The following is a 13,294-nucleotide window of genomic DNA, read 5'->3' as shown; positions in this document are numbered from 1 at the left end:
GGCTACAATAACCTCATGATTAATGTTACATTATGTTTTTTATCAACCTTAAGATCAGATATGATAACTGATCACAATGAAAATGAGAAATGAATCATCCGTCCGTCCTTTATGAAATGATTATATCTCGTTAGCAAGTGCAGATACTGAATAAGTACAATGTGTCTGATGTAATACACTAAAATATGTGTGATTCTGTCTGTGTGCACATACGTAGGGCTGGATGACATGGCCAAAACGATAAAAATTTCCATATCAGTTGATATCAATATTTACTACAATAAATGCCACATCGTTATTTCTTTCAGGTTTAAAGGCTGATTTTTGCTCCTGAGTAAAAGTTGATGAAACCAGACATTCAATTGTGGTTTTAAACTGTTCCATTTAGTCAGAACATGACAAACATTCACAATATGTTAAAATATGCATCTTTAAAATCAAAATCCTTTTCAGTCGTTTTTACTTAACAAAGTAAATAGAAAATTAAGTTCTGCAGTGTGATACAGCTCACATGTGACATGGCTCGTACTGCAAAATAAATAAAAAAATAAATAGACAAGGAAGACCTGCATTATGTACTGGCCTGGCGCTCGACGAGGGTCCACTAATACCCGTTTGGGCCTGTAATTTCTTACTTTCTGTGTGTTCTAACGGGTGATACAGTTTAAAATGATGAAACAGGTTTGTGGTGTTGCCTGTCTTTTATGAAACGTGTCTCCAGCACAGTTTGCACATTGCTCTGATTTTTGTCGGACTGTAAATAGCCAAAATATTTCCAAACTACTGAAGTTGAGTGGCCTCTCTTGTCGAAGATATCTTTATCCTCCGAGCTGTTATCTGCTTTTTCTGCGATGTCGCTCATTTCGCCTTATTTGCTTACTCCTCTCCAACTTCAAGCCCGTCAGTCACTGCGTGCATCTGTAAATAATATCACGTGCTGGTGTTTATACCTCTCAATGTGCATCCTAACTTGTGCAATGCAAACCTCTATTCCTGTGACATGATTGGCAGTCTGTGATTCATTTGTGGGTGTGCTATAAGCATGGAAATTAATTATATCAAACATTTTTAATATTTCGGTCAAGGAAAATAATTTCACGATAATTACTGCTATCGTTTTATCGCCCAGCCCTACTTGCATTTTTCTGTATCCAAGACATAAGACGTTAGGGGAATATCAACAGTACGCAGAGATGTGTGCAGTAAGTATCAGGCTGATGAAAGAATAGTCTGGTTGGGGCCATTGAACATTTTTTGAAGTGGGGAGTTTGATGTCCCGGGTGGAGATATAGTTTTAGTCAAAAAAATATCCAGACGGACAGACAGACGGACAGACAGGCACGCACGCACGCACGCACGCACGCACGCACGCACGCACACACACACACACACACACACAGGGTGTCAGACCCAACCTTTTCCCTGCCTCCCAGTAATGTAACCTGTCAGTAAAAGTGACACTGCAGCTGCTTCAGGGAAGGAGAGGTGTTATCCTCCTTAATATGATTCATCCTCTCTCTGTGTGTGTGTGTGTGTGTGTGTGTGTGTGTGTGTGTGTGTGTGTGTGTGCATCTGCGTTATGCCTAGTCACATGGACACTTGCACAGACACCGGCACCCTAAATCTGCAGTGATTACACTTTTTCAAAGATTTAGACTTGCATCTTACCCTCAGCATTAACACCTGTAAATCATTATATTTACTGTAGTACATTTCCCATCATTATTCAGATATGACCCATTTGTTGACACAACATGATAAATAATATTAAGTAATGTAAAGTTACATTTCTTTCATGCTTTTCTGCCATATAGATTATCATTTGTTAAGCTACTTTAATAGAGACAGCAACTCAGCAAATAACTTACAAGAGCAAATAAAGTGCAAATGAACAGTCGTTTTTATTCTTGGGACACATAGTAATCATTTGAAGTAGTAAGAATAGTATCAACAAATAAAAAAATAAGAATGTTTAATTAAGAATAGACCAAATAGGATGGGTAAAAATGATTATAAAGTTGAATCAACACCTTTCTAAAACAATGTCAATAAAAACATTATTACTGCCATGAAAGTGGGACTTATTGCTAGACTGTTTTATTAGGGCGCATTAGTTTAGCTAGAACGACCTAATAAACTATATGATGTGGTTCATAAATTATGGTAATATGCTCTCTGGTTAATTAATCTAAATTGACACAAGTATATTGTTACCATATCTAATTATTTTATTCCCCTCGGATGACCACACACACATACACACGTTTACACAGATATCATTGTTAGGACATTACACTGACTTCCATTCATTGCGGACAGCCTAACCCAAACCCTAATCCTAATCTTAACCAGGACCTCATAAATGATTCCACATAGGAAAGCTTCTTAAAAATAAGATGAAAGCAAACGAGCCCGTGTTTTATAATAACAGCAATAATAAATTTGGAAAAGTTAAGCCTAAGCTCATGGGCCCTGGCTGAGGATGTTGGGCTGCATCATAGGACTTACTGAGCCTTAAAAGCAGTCAATAAAATTTTAAAGAATCCTAAACCTAACTGCTTGAGTCACTGAGACTGCCAATGACAAGGTAGTGCAGATCAAACACAGTGCACACATCAAACTTTGAAGATCAGTGCAACAGCACTTTCACCTGCTGCATTTTATCCCCCCTCCAAATTTGTCAGTGAACACCAAACAACATCAACAGAACTCCTCATTAACAGCTGCAAATTAGTATTAATCATTACCATAATGGCCCCACATACCAAAACGCTGATTAAACACACAGGCACCCACAGTAAGTAAAGCACACTGCTGATACACTGGAAAATGGAACTGATGCCAGGCTGTTGAACTCAACTCTATTACTGCTTAGGGGTCTTTAACACAGCTCTGTTGAGACAGCCATCAGGGTCGCTTTAACAGCCGGGGCTGGCTGATGAAAGTGTTGCCAAACCCCAGCCTGATCTCAAGGTGAAATGCAGAGATAGATATGAAAGCCATTGCGCTGCATTTATTATTGTCTGACACTAATCCTAAATTAGCATTTCACTTGGCTTCATCATTCAGTCAAACTGCCATCCCTGGAGTAGTTTTTTTTTTTTTTTTATTGATATCAAAACAGAGGGCATTGATCCAATTGGATTTAACAGTGATGAAAGTGTTGCCAAACCCCAGTCTAAACACAAGGTGAAATGCAGAGATTCATAAAAATCACAGCTGCAGGATGAAAACCTCTAGCTCCCAAAAGTCAACTGTTGAGGAACTGAGGAAAACTTGCTGATTGACGCATGTGTTCTTTGAAAGGTATGCAATCCATTGAATTCATGAGCACTTGGGTCATAAAGTCTACCGAGTGCAGGTAGGAGCTTGGAAACTTTCTCTTGAAATAATGAACAAAATTGGATTTTCATGGGACATGAACAATACAAAAACTCTAGACTTATTTAGAGCCTCCTCCATGTCACTCTTCATGCCTGGAGGGAATTTTAGTTATACCAAGAGATGGCAATGCATAAATGAATTTAGCAGTGATTGCATCTTGCTGTTTCAACTAGAGTGTCTCAGCCAAGGAACAATAGTGCCTGGTCTCCACAATTTCATGTAATGAGCACAACGTCTTGAAATGGAAATACATGCTCCCTAAATGAAGTGCGAAAAATGCTTTTTCCCGCTGCTAAAAGATACATGAGACATATCTATAAATAGGAAAAAATCTGAAACTGTACTTGTATGTTGTAGTTGGGTTAGGGGATGGGCATATGCTCTTGCTTTCAACTGTAGTAATCAAGCCTCAGCTCCAAACTGAAACTCACACAAAGTTGTCTTCTGCTGTGAGTCAAGACTTGATTTTTGGCAGATACATTGAGAATACTTTTTAGAATAACTCTCTCTTTTTCACGTATTTATGAGCTATTTTCATTCTGGCATGCACACACCTTGAAGCTTCGCTCAGCGGTAGAGTGCCGCAGGAGATTGATGAAACAGATGGACGGTCCACGAACTGAAATTAGATGTATGTGACTTTGGGTAACTGAGATATCAACGACATTTCAAAGATAAATCTGGGAATGGGAAGGATTTCACTGTGGATTGTATAGCGTCAATCAGATTTGAGCTCTTATACTGTTTATTTTACTTTTTAAAACAGACTTGTTGCAAGTGTTTGCTGGTTGAGCAATATTCTGGTCCGGACTTTTTGTTTAAGACCATATACGATGTTTCAGAACACAATGCAGTGGAAACCACTACCAGTGATCACAGTTACAGTGAGTGCGTCTTACTGTTGATGATGGTGATCACAGTGATTACAGTGATCTACCGCTCTCGCAGCAGCAGGTTTGTTACATGAGTGGAGTGTAATGCTTTCACCTCTTCTCACCTCATTCACCTTCATTCAGACTAGGAGCAGGAGAGGGCCAGGGCACAGTTTATATTATTTTAATCTTTAAATCAGTAAATAGCAAAACTGCCCATTTCATTACTTTATATTCATGTAATAAATACACAAATGTAAATTAGAACGTAATCTGCATGATAAATGATTATAATAATCATCTTCTTATAGTAGTGAATAATATTCTTGGTTAAGTTTTATAGTAATATAGTTTTTATCTGAGATGATTTTTGTCAATCTAGAGTAATTATGGTCTAATTAAAGGGACTTCCCTCTCTGCTGTTGCCAAGTGCTTGCTCATTGTGGGAACTGTTGGGTTTCTCTCTCGACCTTACCCTGTAAAGAGCCTTGAAATAATGTATCTAACGATTTGGCACAATAAAAAATAAACTTTAATTTAATTTAATTAGAAGAGAATGAAGAGAGGTGTTTTCCAGTGCTCTAGTCATTCACATACAGTATTTCTATTACATGCCTGCATATCCCTGTTCATGGAGATAATCAGGACATATACACAAATTATTATCTATTATCTATCCACAACAATCTTTACTTAAAGACAGCTGACAGTCTAGGGAATTACATGACAACAACAAAAAATGTAGGGCACAATTGCATACAACTGTTCAACATGAAGGCCTTGCTTTTTCAGGATGTTTTGTATTATAATGTGTAACTGAATTGTACTTTATGTCACTAATGGTCATAGTCATGATAAAATTCTAAATGATTTTGTATGAGTGACGAGTGACAGCAGTCCAGTATGCATGCTTGCATACGTAGTTGAACAGCTTCCTTTTAGACTTGAAGGAAAAAAAAGAATGCGCTTGTTTATCTGCATTTTCATACCTTTTTGACAGTATCCAGCATGCTCTTGCCTCCCTGCCACGGTTTGGAGTTCTTCCTGATGCAGCTCAGACTCGCCATGCTGTGCCACTTCCTATCCTCCAGTTTTCTGTGAAAGGTATTGGCCAGCAGCAACACAGTATCATAGATGTAGCGGTTGGAGATCTACAGAGAAAGAAATGACAGAAAAGGCAGACAGAGAAAGGAAAAAAAAAATGAGATAGCAACAGGATAAGTGCAGACGATTCACTTTTGCCGAAGGTATTTTTTCCACATTGCTGTGATACAATTTGTCACAAGAAAACAACACAATTATGAGGTCCTTCGTACTTTCAAGTGCTTCCATTTAGATGTTTCTTATTTCTCTTTCAGTAATGAAGCTAGGAAAGAACGGACCAATACACGCGAGCAGACATTAGAAGTAAGTGGGAGAAATAGGCCACCTTGTCATGCTGAAATGCTATCAAAGTTAAGTGCTTTACTTATACATCTATAAGCACTGACTGTTTAGTTTTGCTTCTCTCTTTCTCTTCTCCATCTGTTCGGCTCTCTGTGAACCGATAATACGCAGTATGTTTTCTGTACCTGATACCTTCAGACACACACTCACACAGAAGAAAGGCTTTAAGGATGGCATGAATTAAAATGTATTGATAGACCTTTGGCACCACAGAACAAAGTGAGAGAAGGAGAGCAGTTTATTCAGTCTGTGATCGATCGCTGTGTGATCTACTGAGCCTCTTGTCTCCATGTTAATGAGAATATAATAAACAGATTGACTAAAACCGGCATGATTCAATGCACACACATAAGCGCACATGCAGATGATGTATATCTATTCACATTAACACACATACAAACACAATGATGTCATAGAAGCAAAAGCCATTATCTCACTAACAATGCCTTTCATATATCAAAAAGAAATCGGCCCTACAATTACAGATACTGACCACAAACACACACACACACACACACACACAATGTACTGTATAATGTATGTATGTAGTATATAAATAATAATTCCAGTGAACGATAAAGGTCATATTGCATCTTTGCTATGAAAACAAATATTTATTAACGGTAATTTATTCAATAAGACTCACACATAGAAAAACAGATATAAAAAGGTAAGATGGCTGCTTTATAATGATACAGAATGTTAAATGTCAAGAAAATATTTCAGTACATAAGAATACTGCAATTGTACTGCTGAACAGCATGTTGCTTTTGCAATGCTGCCACATAAAAAGCACCAATTATCACAACATTAGACTTTATAATACAGTATGTTAACATAAATGGGAAAATACTTTATCCATCCAGAGGTACCATTAGCTGTCTCCAGATCTGAGCTAGAACTCGAACAGAATTCCTCCAAATGCAGTCTTACTGTGTTTGAATTTAGACCTGTGTACTGGTCAGTTGTTTAAAGGTTATTTAGGTGATTGTTGCCGGCTGTAAATCTAAGAAAGATCACATGACCAGGTTGTATTTCAGGAAAATGTGTTCAGGGGGTCATCAGTCACTCACCACTCGAACTGGACCTAAGACAAGGCCACACCGGGATGTAACTGGACTCAACTACTGTATGTGGACTACATCCTTCAAAGGATCCAGCACGTGATATGTGGTCAACAATGCGTGGCATTTTTTAAGCGTGCCAGTTCTATGAAAAGTATGCTCATTAAGCAAAACAAAAGAATCACATTACCGATCACACACAAATATCTTGTTCTTATGCTCCTAATTAGCATACGGTCATGGTCAGAGTAAGAAAAAAACATTCACAATGTCAGAGGTCTCTTTGGCGTGTAATATCATTTTTTCCACATTCGGTTTGGCCTTTTTTTCTTTCTACGTGTCCTTTTAACCTCAAATGGAGATACAGTATTTACAAAGCAAAGAACAAATTTCCATGTAGCGGTTACGGTGGAGTGATTTAAAAAAAATCCATGTAAACATAAGTATTAGAAAATATTTCACACCATGTGATCACTCTAATCAAGATATTGCCTTTTGCAAATTATATCCAATAATCATGGACTCAAAAGGCCAAACATAAAAAATGACTGTAGTGGGTGTGTTTTTTTTGGAACTATGCTGTTACTCAAGTTTAAAAAATACAATTTTAAATAGAAGCGGTAGACAGCTGAATTTATTGCCATTCTCTGCAGCGATGTTTGCTTTGGTTCATCATTCTTCTCTTCCCAATGCGTTATTTTAAGATGTAAGTGGAAATGTGGCCATGTCAAGGTTTTCCATTGCTTAAAAAAATGATATGAGTGATGATAGGAAGATAAAATATACTATGTTCCTTGTAACTTGTCAAATAGTTTGACAGTCAGACAGTCCAAGAGAAAAAAAATGTAGTGTCAAATTTATTTTACGTCTAACTTTTTTTCTCACTTACTTGTGAACTATCTTGACTTTCACAGTTTTGTTTTAGTCTTTCACTTGCTGTCTTTGTCTGACTATCATTCTTTCTCTCTGTCTCTGCGCTTATTGCTTTTTCTCTGAAAATTAAAGTGAAACTACTACTGCTCCATGGGGAGCTTGAATGATCGGTGGGTTCTGCACTCCAAGCGAGCATTATGTGTGAGTGTGTGTGCGTGCTTGTGTGGTCAGCCTGAGTTGATGTGCTTCAGTGCAGTGTGAAATTGGGCTTCTGGGCCACTCTCTGACCGCTGAGCTGATCTGCTTCTTCTGTCTCTCTCTCTCTCCCTCCCTCCCTGTCTTTCTCTCCCATCCCTTGTTTCCTATCTCTTGCCAATTCAACCACGCACCCACCCACACACATAAAAACAGGATGTCGAAATGAACATGAGCAAAGTGTGTCTCAACTGTACGTGCACAATAGTCTTTACTCTCACGGTCTCTGTCAGATACACAAAAACACATTGTCCTTGACTGAAATGAGTCATACACACACACACACACACACACACACACACACACACACACACACACACACACTCTCTGCCCTCCACAGTAGAATGAACACATATGACTGGACGCTACCCACAAAAATAATGAATATGTTGGAAGGGCTTGATTCTTGATAATAGCTTTTTACACTTGAGAAGCACTTGATTCACATTAGGCCACACAAGGTAAGCTTTATTTATGTGTATTATTCAACGCTTCAGGGCCTCCAGGAGTTAACAATGTGTTTGCATTACAAAGGCACTGTATTTTACATACTCTATAGTAAGGCGCAAACCAACCCTAGGCTTCAATCAACCTTTTATATAATTAATAAACATTTTTATGTATTTAACTTTAACCTTTTAGGCATTTTTGTTTTTGATTTTTTTTTCATTTTATTATTTGACTTTATTTAATTAAAAGCCAAATAAACATGAAATGCAAAAAGCCATACTCTCTTACGTCCATGGATTGATTATAGTGGGTGAAAGTCTAAAACAGAACTTAAAAGGGAGATATCCACATAAACATTAATACCACGTTTCTGTTTTCAATGTATTTCCAACTTTCATCAAATGTGTTCCCCCAGGGTCTTGTGCATCCACATAAATCAACAGCACATTAATTCAATTTCATATTTTTGTCTTGACACATAAATAAGAGTGTGTTCCCTCTCCTCCGCTCTATTTGATGGCAGCTTGATGACTCACATACACACAAAAAGGGATAATAATTGCATACATATTGCCACCCTGGGGGACATATTAAAAAAAAACAAAAAAAAAACACACAAAGTAAAGATAAGGAAATGTGAAAGCAGAAAAAAAAAAAAAAAGCTACTGTGTTTTCCATGACCATACTTGAAGATGAATTGTGTGGTCTAAGATAAACACATACAAGGGTGTGAGCCAACGTTTCCCAAAATGATGAATGTTTCAGGTAAAAACCCTCACAGGCACCTGCTGTGACAATGTCAAATCATAGTGCTTAATGTAATAGGAGGCTTTTGGAACAGGAGAAATGTTGAAATGTCAAGCTAAAACACAGAGAGGTGTTTTAAGAGACAGAAATGGAGCACTGGAGCAGCGTTCAAATACTTGACGTTGAGTTTGGAAAATTTTAGGGATAAAACCCCAAAGAGGAGTGTTAAAATAAAATCCTAGGTAAATTTGAGAACATGTGCATGTACAGTATATAACTGTGATCCGTGTAACACCTCAGAATGCATGATGAGACTGGACTCACATTTAACACTAATCAAACATTTCTACAGTACCGGATATTTATTAGAAATTAATTCTGGCTCAAATAAAGATCAGTAAGAGTCGCTGCATTCAAATGAGCCTTATTCTGCAAGTCATTTACACTGAGGCCCTATGCTGTGGAGCTCTTTCTTATTGGAGCAAAGTTGCCCAATAATGACATCACTGACTGTATTCCCACTGTGCTTCAAGTAAAAGAGAGGACTGAACCTAATTTCACGATGTCTTGCTCTTTGGTAGTCTTGATTCAGACTGAGTTTATTCGCTTTTTCTGATCATCACTCCAGTTAATTAACCTGCAAGGGGACAAAGTGCCAAAGAGCAGGATAACAACAACTCCCCACAGCAGCTTTGGCTAGTTAGCCATCACTGATGGTATTGGCTGAAGCTTTTCAGTGACAACTGAGCAGCTTTTTCTGTGAATGTATTGCAGCGAGAAACATCCTCACTTAATTGAACGATACGTGGATCTGAGATAGAGAGACTGAAAGACAGAGTTTGTTGATTTTTGTTCTGGAACAATTTGCAGCTCTGACACTGAACTAATTTAATGAGTGTAATTACTGTTCCTTGAGTGCATTTTACCTAACTACTACTTACTTTTTACAACATTCTTTCTTCCACAGCCTACTGTTTGTGTGGGAAAAATCTTGTGGCATACCGCTCTTTTATGATCCATTAAATACACACACAACTGTTTGTGGCTGCCAGCTACAGAATCAGTTACTTTCAGTATGACCCTTAAACCTGTTTTGAACATAAGCCCACCATCTTTATTGAATTTGTTGAAAATCACTGAGCTGCCTTCCGGAAAAATCACCAAACCAACTCACCTCTAGCTGCTGAGCCTTGGGGTTTTTAGGGTCACAGAGGGAAGTGTTAATCCGGTGGTTGTGTTTGACACAGCGCTGAGTTGTGTTCTGGGGCATGGGGAATGTCTGGCGCACCAACGTCAGCCGACCGATCGACTTCATAACTAACTCCTGCAAGTCGTAGTCCGAGATCTCCTGAGAGAGTGGGAAGAGGAGAAGGAGGGTGGTGGGGATATGTGGAGGAATGATGGAGAGAGCGGGGAATAAATAACATGAGAAAAACAGTATCAGCAAATCCATGATGTAACATTTTGTTGCAGAACATTTTGGACAAGAAAAATACAAAGGACAGTCACCACAACAAATAATGTAACAAAAAACTTAGTTGGATACTTGTCCATAAAAGTGCCTGTAAAAATAAAACTTTTCTAATTCATATCCAAAAGATACAGTGTGCGACATTAAACAGTTTAGTTCTTGTTTTATATGCTCTACCTTTCCCATTATCACCACACTGAGCTGTGAAAAACCACCTACATCATCTGCAAAAATAGTTATTTGATATGAAAGGTACATGTCAGCAGAAAGGAGGAGGGAGAGAGAAGGGTAAAAAAATGTGTCTGTGTGTGTCTGAGTGAATGCGTATTTGTGTGTGCTTGTTGTGTGTACATACATGTGTGTTTGCACGTACTCTGCATGTCCTTGCAAAACCTTGGGGGAGGAATCATTGCTAATTTTAGCCCTTGGACACAATCTCTCTCTCCCTCTCTCCATCCGCAGATCTCCATCCATCCTCTGCGAGTGCAGAGGGTCATGTGGTGACGAGATGAGAGCTGACGTTTATCGTCCCTGGTGGAGGTAACACTGCCACCAACTGAGACAGCCTTTGCTTTCTTTGTCTATGTGTGCAGCAGCTGTCGTTGGTGGTGTGTGTTCGAGTGTGTCTTGTGTGCACACGCCAGTTTAAGTGTAAATCTGTGTGTATGTGTGCATATGTTTCCATGAGATTGTTTTTAAGCCTTTTGATCGTGCAAAAAGACCCTTGCGATTCTGTTTAATTTGCACATTGCAGCCTGCTTGACAGGATGGATGGGACTCTGCCTGGAGACCATGCACACACATAAACAAGCCATCACACACACTTCATATTAGAGAAGGGTAATATTATAGGTACCACTGCTTCATTGACTAATCCCAATGGATTTTATATGAATGTAATTAACGTTCATTAAGACCTGTGTGTCCTCAGGGGATGTGATCAATGGTGATTAGAGCCAGCAGTTTTCACGTGTACTCATCTGCATTAGGCTGGTATATGGCCCTAACTCTATGCACAAACATACATTTACTTCTGAAATCAAACTGATGCTCTTTTGATTATTTTAAATAAGTAATAGTAATAAATTCAAAGACGACTGATTTCAAAGATCACACTTATACAATGTTTTGCTCAGTATTTTGCCTTGTCACATTTGATGTAATTTTCTTGAAATACAGTAAGTCACAGGTTTCACCTTGTATGAATGTCCTGTACCCAGAAGTATCTACTAAACAGTCCAAGTAAAGAATCTATTTGCTGGCTTTTGGGGTTAAAACGTGGCAAAAATCCCAAACAGTTGCCTACACAAAAACCCTGAAGGAGACAGAATTACAAAGCCAACAAAAAAAGACGCAGGACAGAGAGAAAATGCTGAAAATTGCTAAAAAGGCAGATCTGTGGGCCAAAAGAGAATTAAGATTCACAGTGGGCAGTCAAGGGCATGCAAAGACACATCGGCAGGCAAGAATTATCCAGAGTGCCGCACTCAAAGGATCAGACTCAAACAAATATAGATGCACCAATGCGCAGACATACAAACACACACACACACTGAAACTTAAAAGGAAAAGATCATTTTGAGATTTGTCCTCTCAACAGGAGTTTGTCTCTCTGGGGACAGACTTCACCCAGTATGACTTTCAGTGGTGTCGTGCTCTAAAAGCTGTTAGCCTTTTAACAGGTGAGACTAAATGGATGTGAGACACACACACACACACACACACACACACACACGAAGCAACACATTAAATCACACATGCTCTCACATACAACTTACCACCACACAGGGGTCCCAGGAGGGAGAAGGTGCTCGTGCAGAGTTGACATTCACCTCATTTTATCAAATGACTTTTGAACTAAGTTTCATTTCTCCCATAAATTCTGTCAGGCCACTTACTGACAACTTTTCACAGGCTTCCTCAATCAATACATTAAAAAATAAGAACAACCTAGACATCCTCTGAACTCTAGGAAATTTTGCTTAATATAGATTAAACCAAATCATTTTATTTGAAAAGATTACTGCTGATTGCCTTATTATGGCTCGAGAAAATGTATCACCTCCTAAGCATTATATCCACCTTGTTTTCAATCACCTATTTAATCATTCAGTCCTAATCAGCACTTGAACAAAGGTAGCATTATTGTTAATCCATTCTTATTAGTCAAAATTCTCCCTCAAGCTGAACAATCAACTACAAAATCATTCAGTCCTGAAGATAGTAGAGTGTGTCCCAAAATTCTGTGTCCAACCACCTGAAACCAGAAGCTTTGGGCCGGTCGTAACCCCCAGAGCACCCTGTAGCTCAGCTCTGGCGTGAATCATGAGTTGTTTACTCCCTAAGCTTGAAATTTTGGTCTGGAGGCCTCCCCATCAACCTCAACCCATCACCTCTCTCTCCTTCCATCCGTTCCCCAAGAGCACCAAATCCTCGTCTTCAGTGTTTTATTTGAAGATGACAGTCAAAAGCAAAAACACATACATCATCCCCAACACTTCTTGGCACTTCTTACATGACCCCTATACTTTGTCCTCCACTCTTCCTCTTTTCAACCCCTACCCTTCTTCCTTTCTCACCCCTAGAGACACCAAATCCCCCTTCTCTCTTCTTATCTGTAGATGAGTTGAAAAAAAAGCTGCTTTCTTATTTATTGTTTAACCCTTTGTGCTCCTCCTACTCCTCTGCCCAACTTCGCAGCTCCTCCCCATTTACCCCCCCCCCCCCCCCCC

At 38.8% G+C, this 13,294-nt stretch overlaps 1 protein-coding gene across 2 annotated transcripts in view; it reads right to left on the bottom strand.

Annotated features, from left to right (window-relative positions):
- Positions 1-13,294, bottom strand: part of grid2 (glutamate receptor, ionotropic, delta 2) — a 467,345-nt gene that overhangs the window by 140,056 nt on the left and 313,995 nt on the right. For both annotated transcript variants that reach the window (XM_023395024.2, XM_087170650.1), the window contains exons 6-7: positions 10,266-10,439; positions 5,246-5,407 (exon numbers count right to left, since the gene is read on the bottom strand). In XM_023395024.2, coding sequence (XP_023250792.1) covers positions 5,246-5,407; positions 10,266-10,439 — 336 coding nt within the window. The remainder of the gene's footprint in view (positions 1-5,245; positions 5,408-10,265; positions 10,440-13,294) is intronic.

The sequence above is a fragment of the Seriola lalandi genome, unplaced genomic scaffold (assembly GCF_002814215.2).
Source record: "Seriola lalandi dorsalis isolate HSWRI2012SDOR001 ecotype SW California unplaced genomic scaffold, Sedor1 jcf7180002054955, whole genome shotgun sequence".
Lineage (NCBI taxonomy): Eukaryota > Metazoa > Chordata > Actinopteri > Carangiformes > Carangidae > Seriola > Seriola lalandi.
The sequence above is the reverse complement of the archived record's forward strand: the minus strand, read 5'-3'. Positions and strand labels throughout refer to the sequence as shown.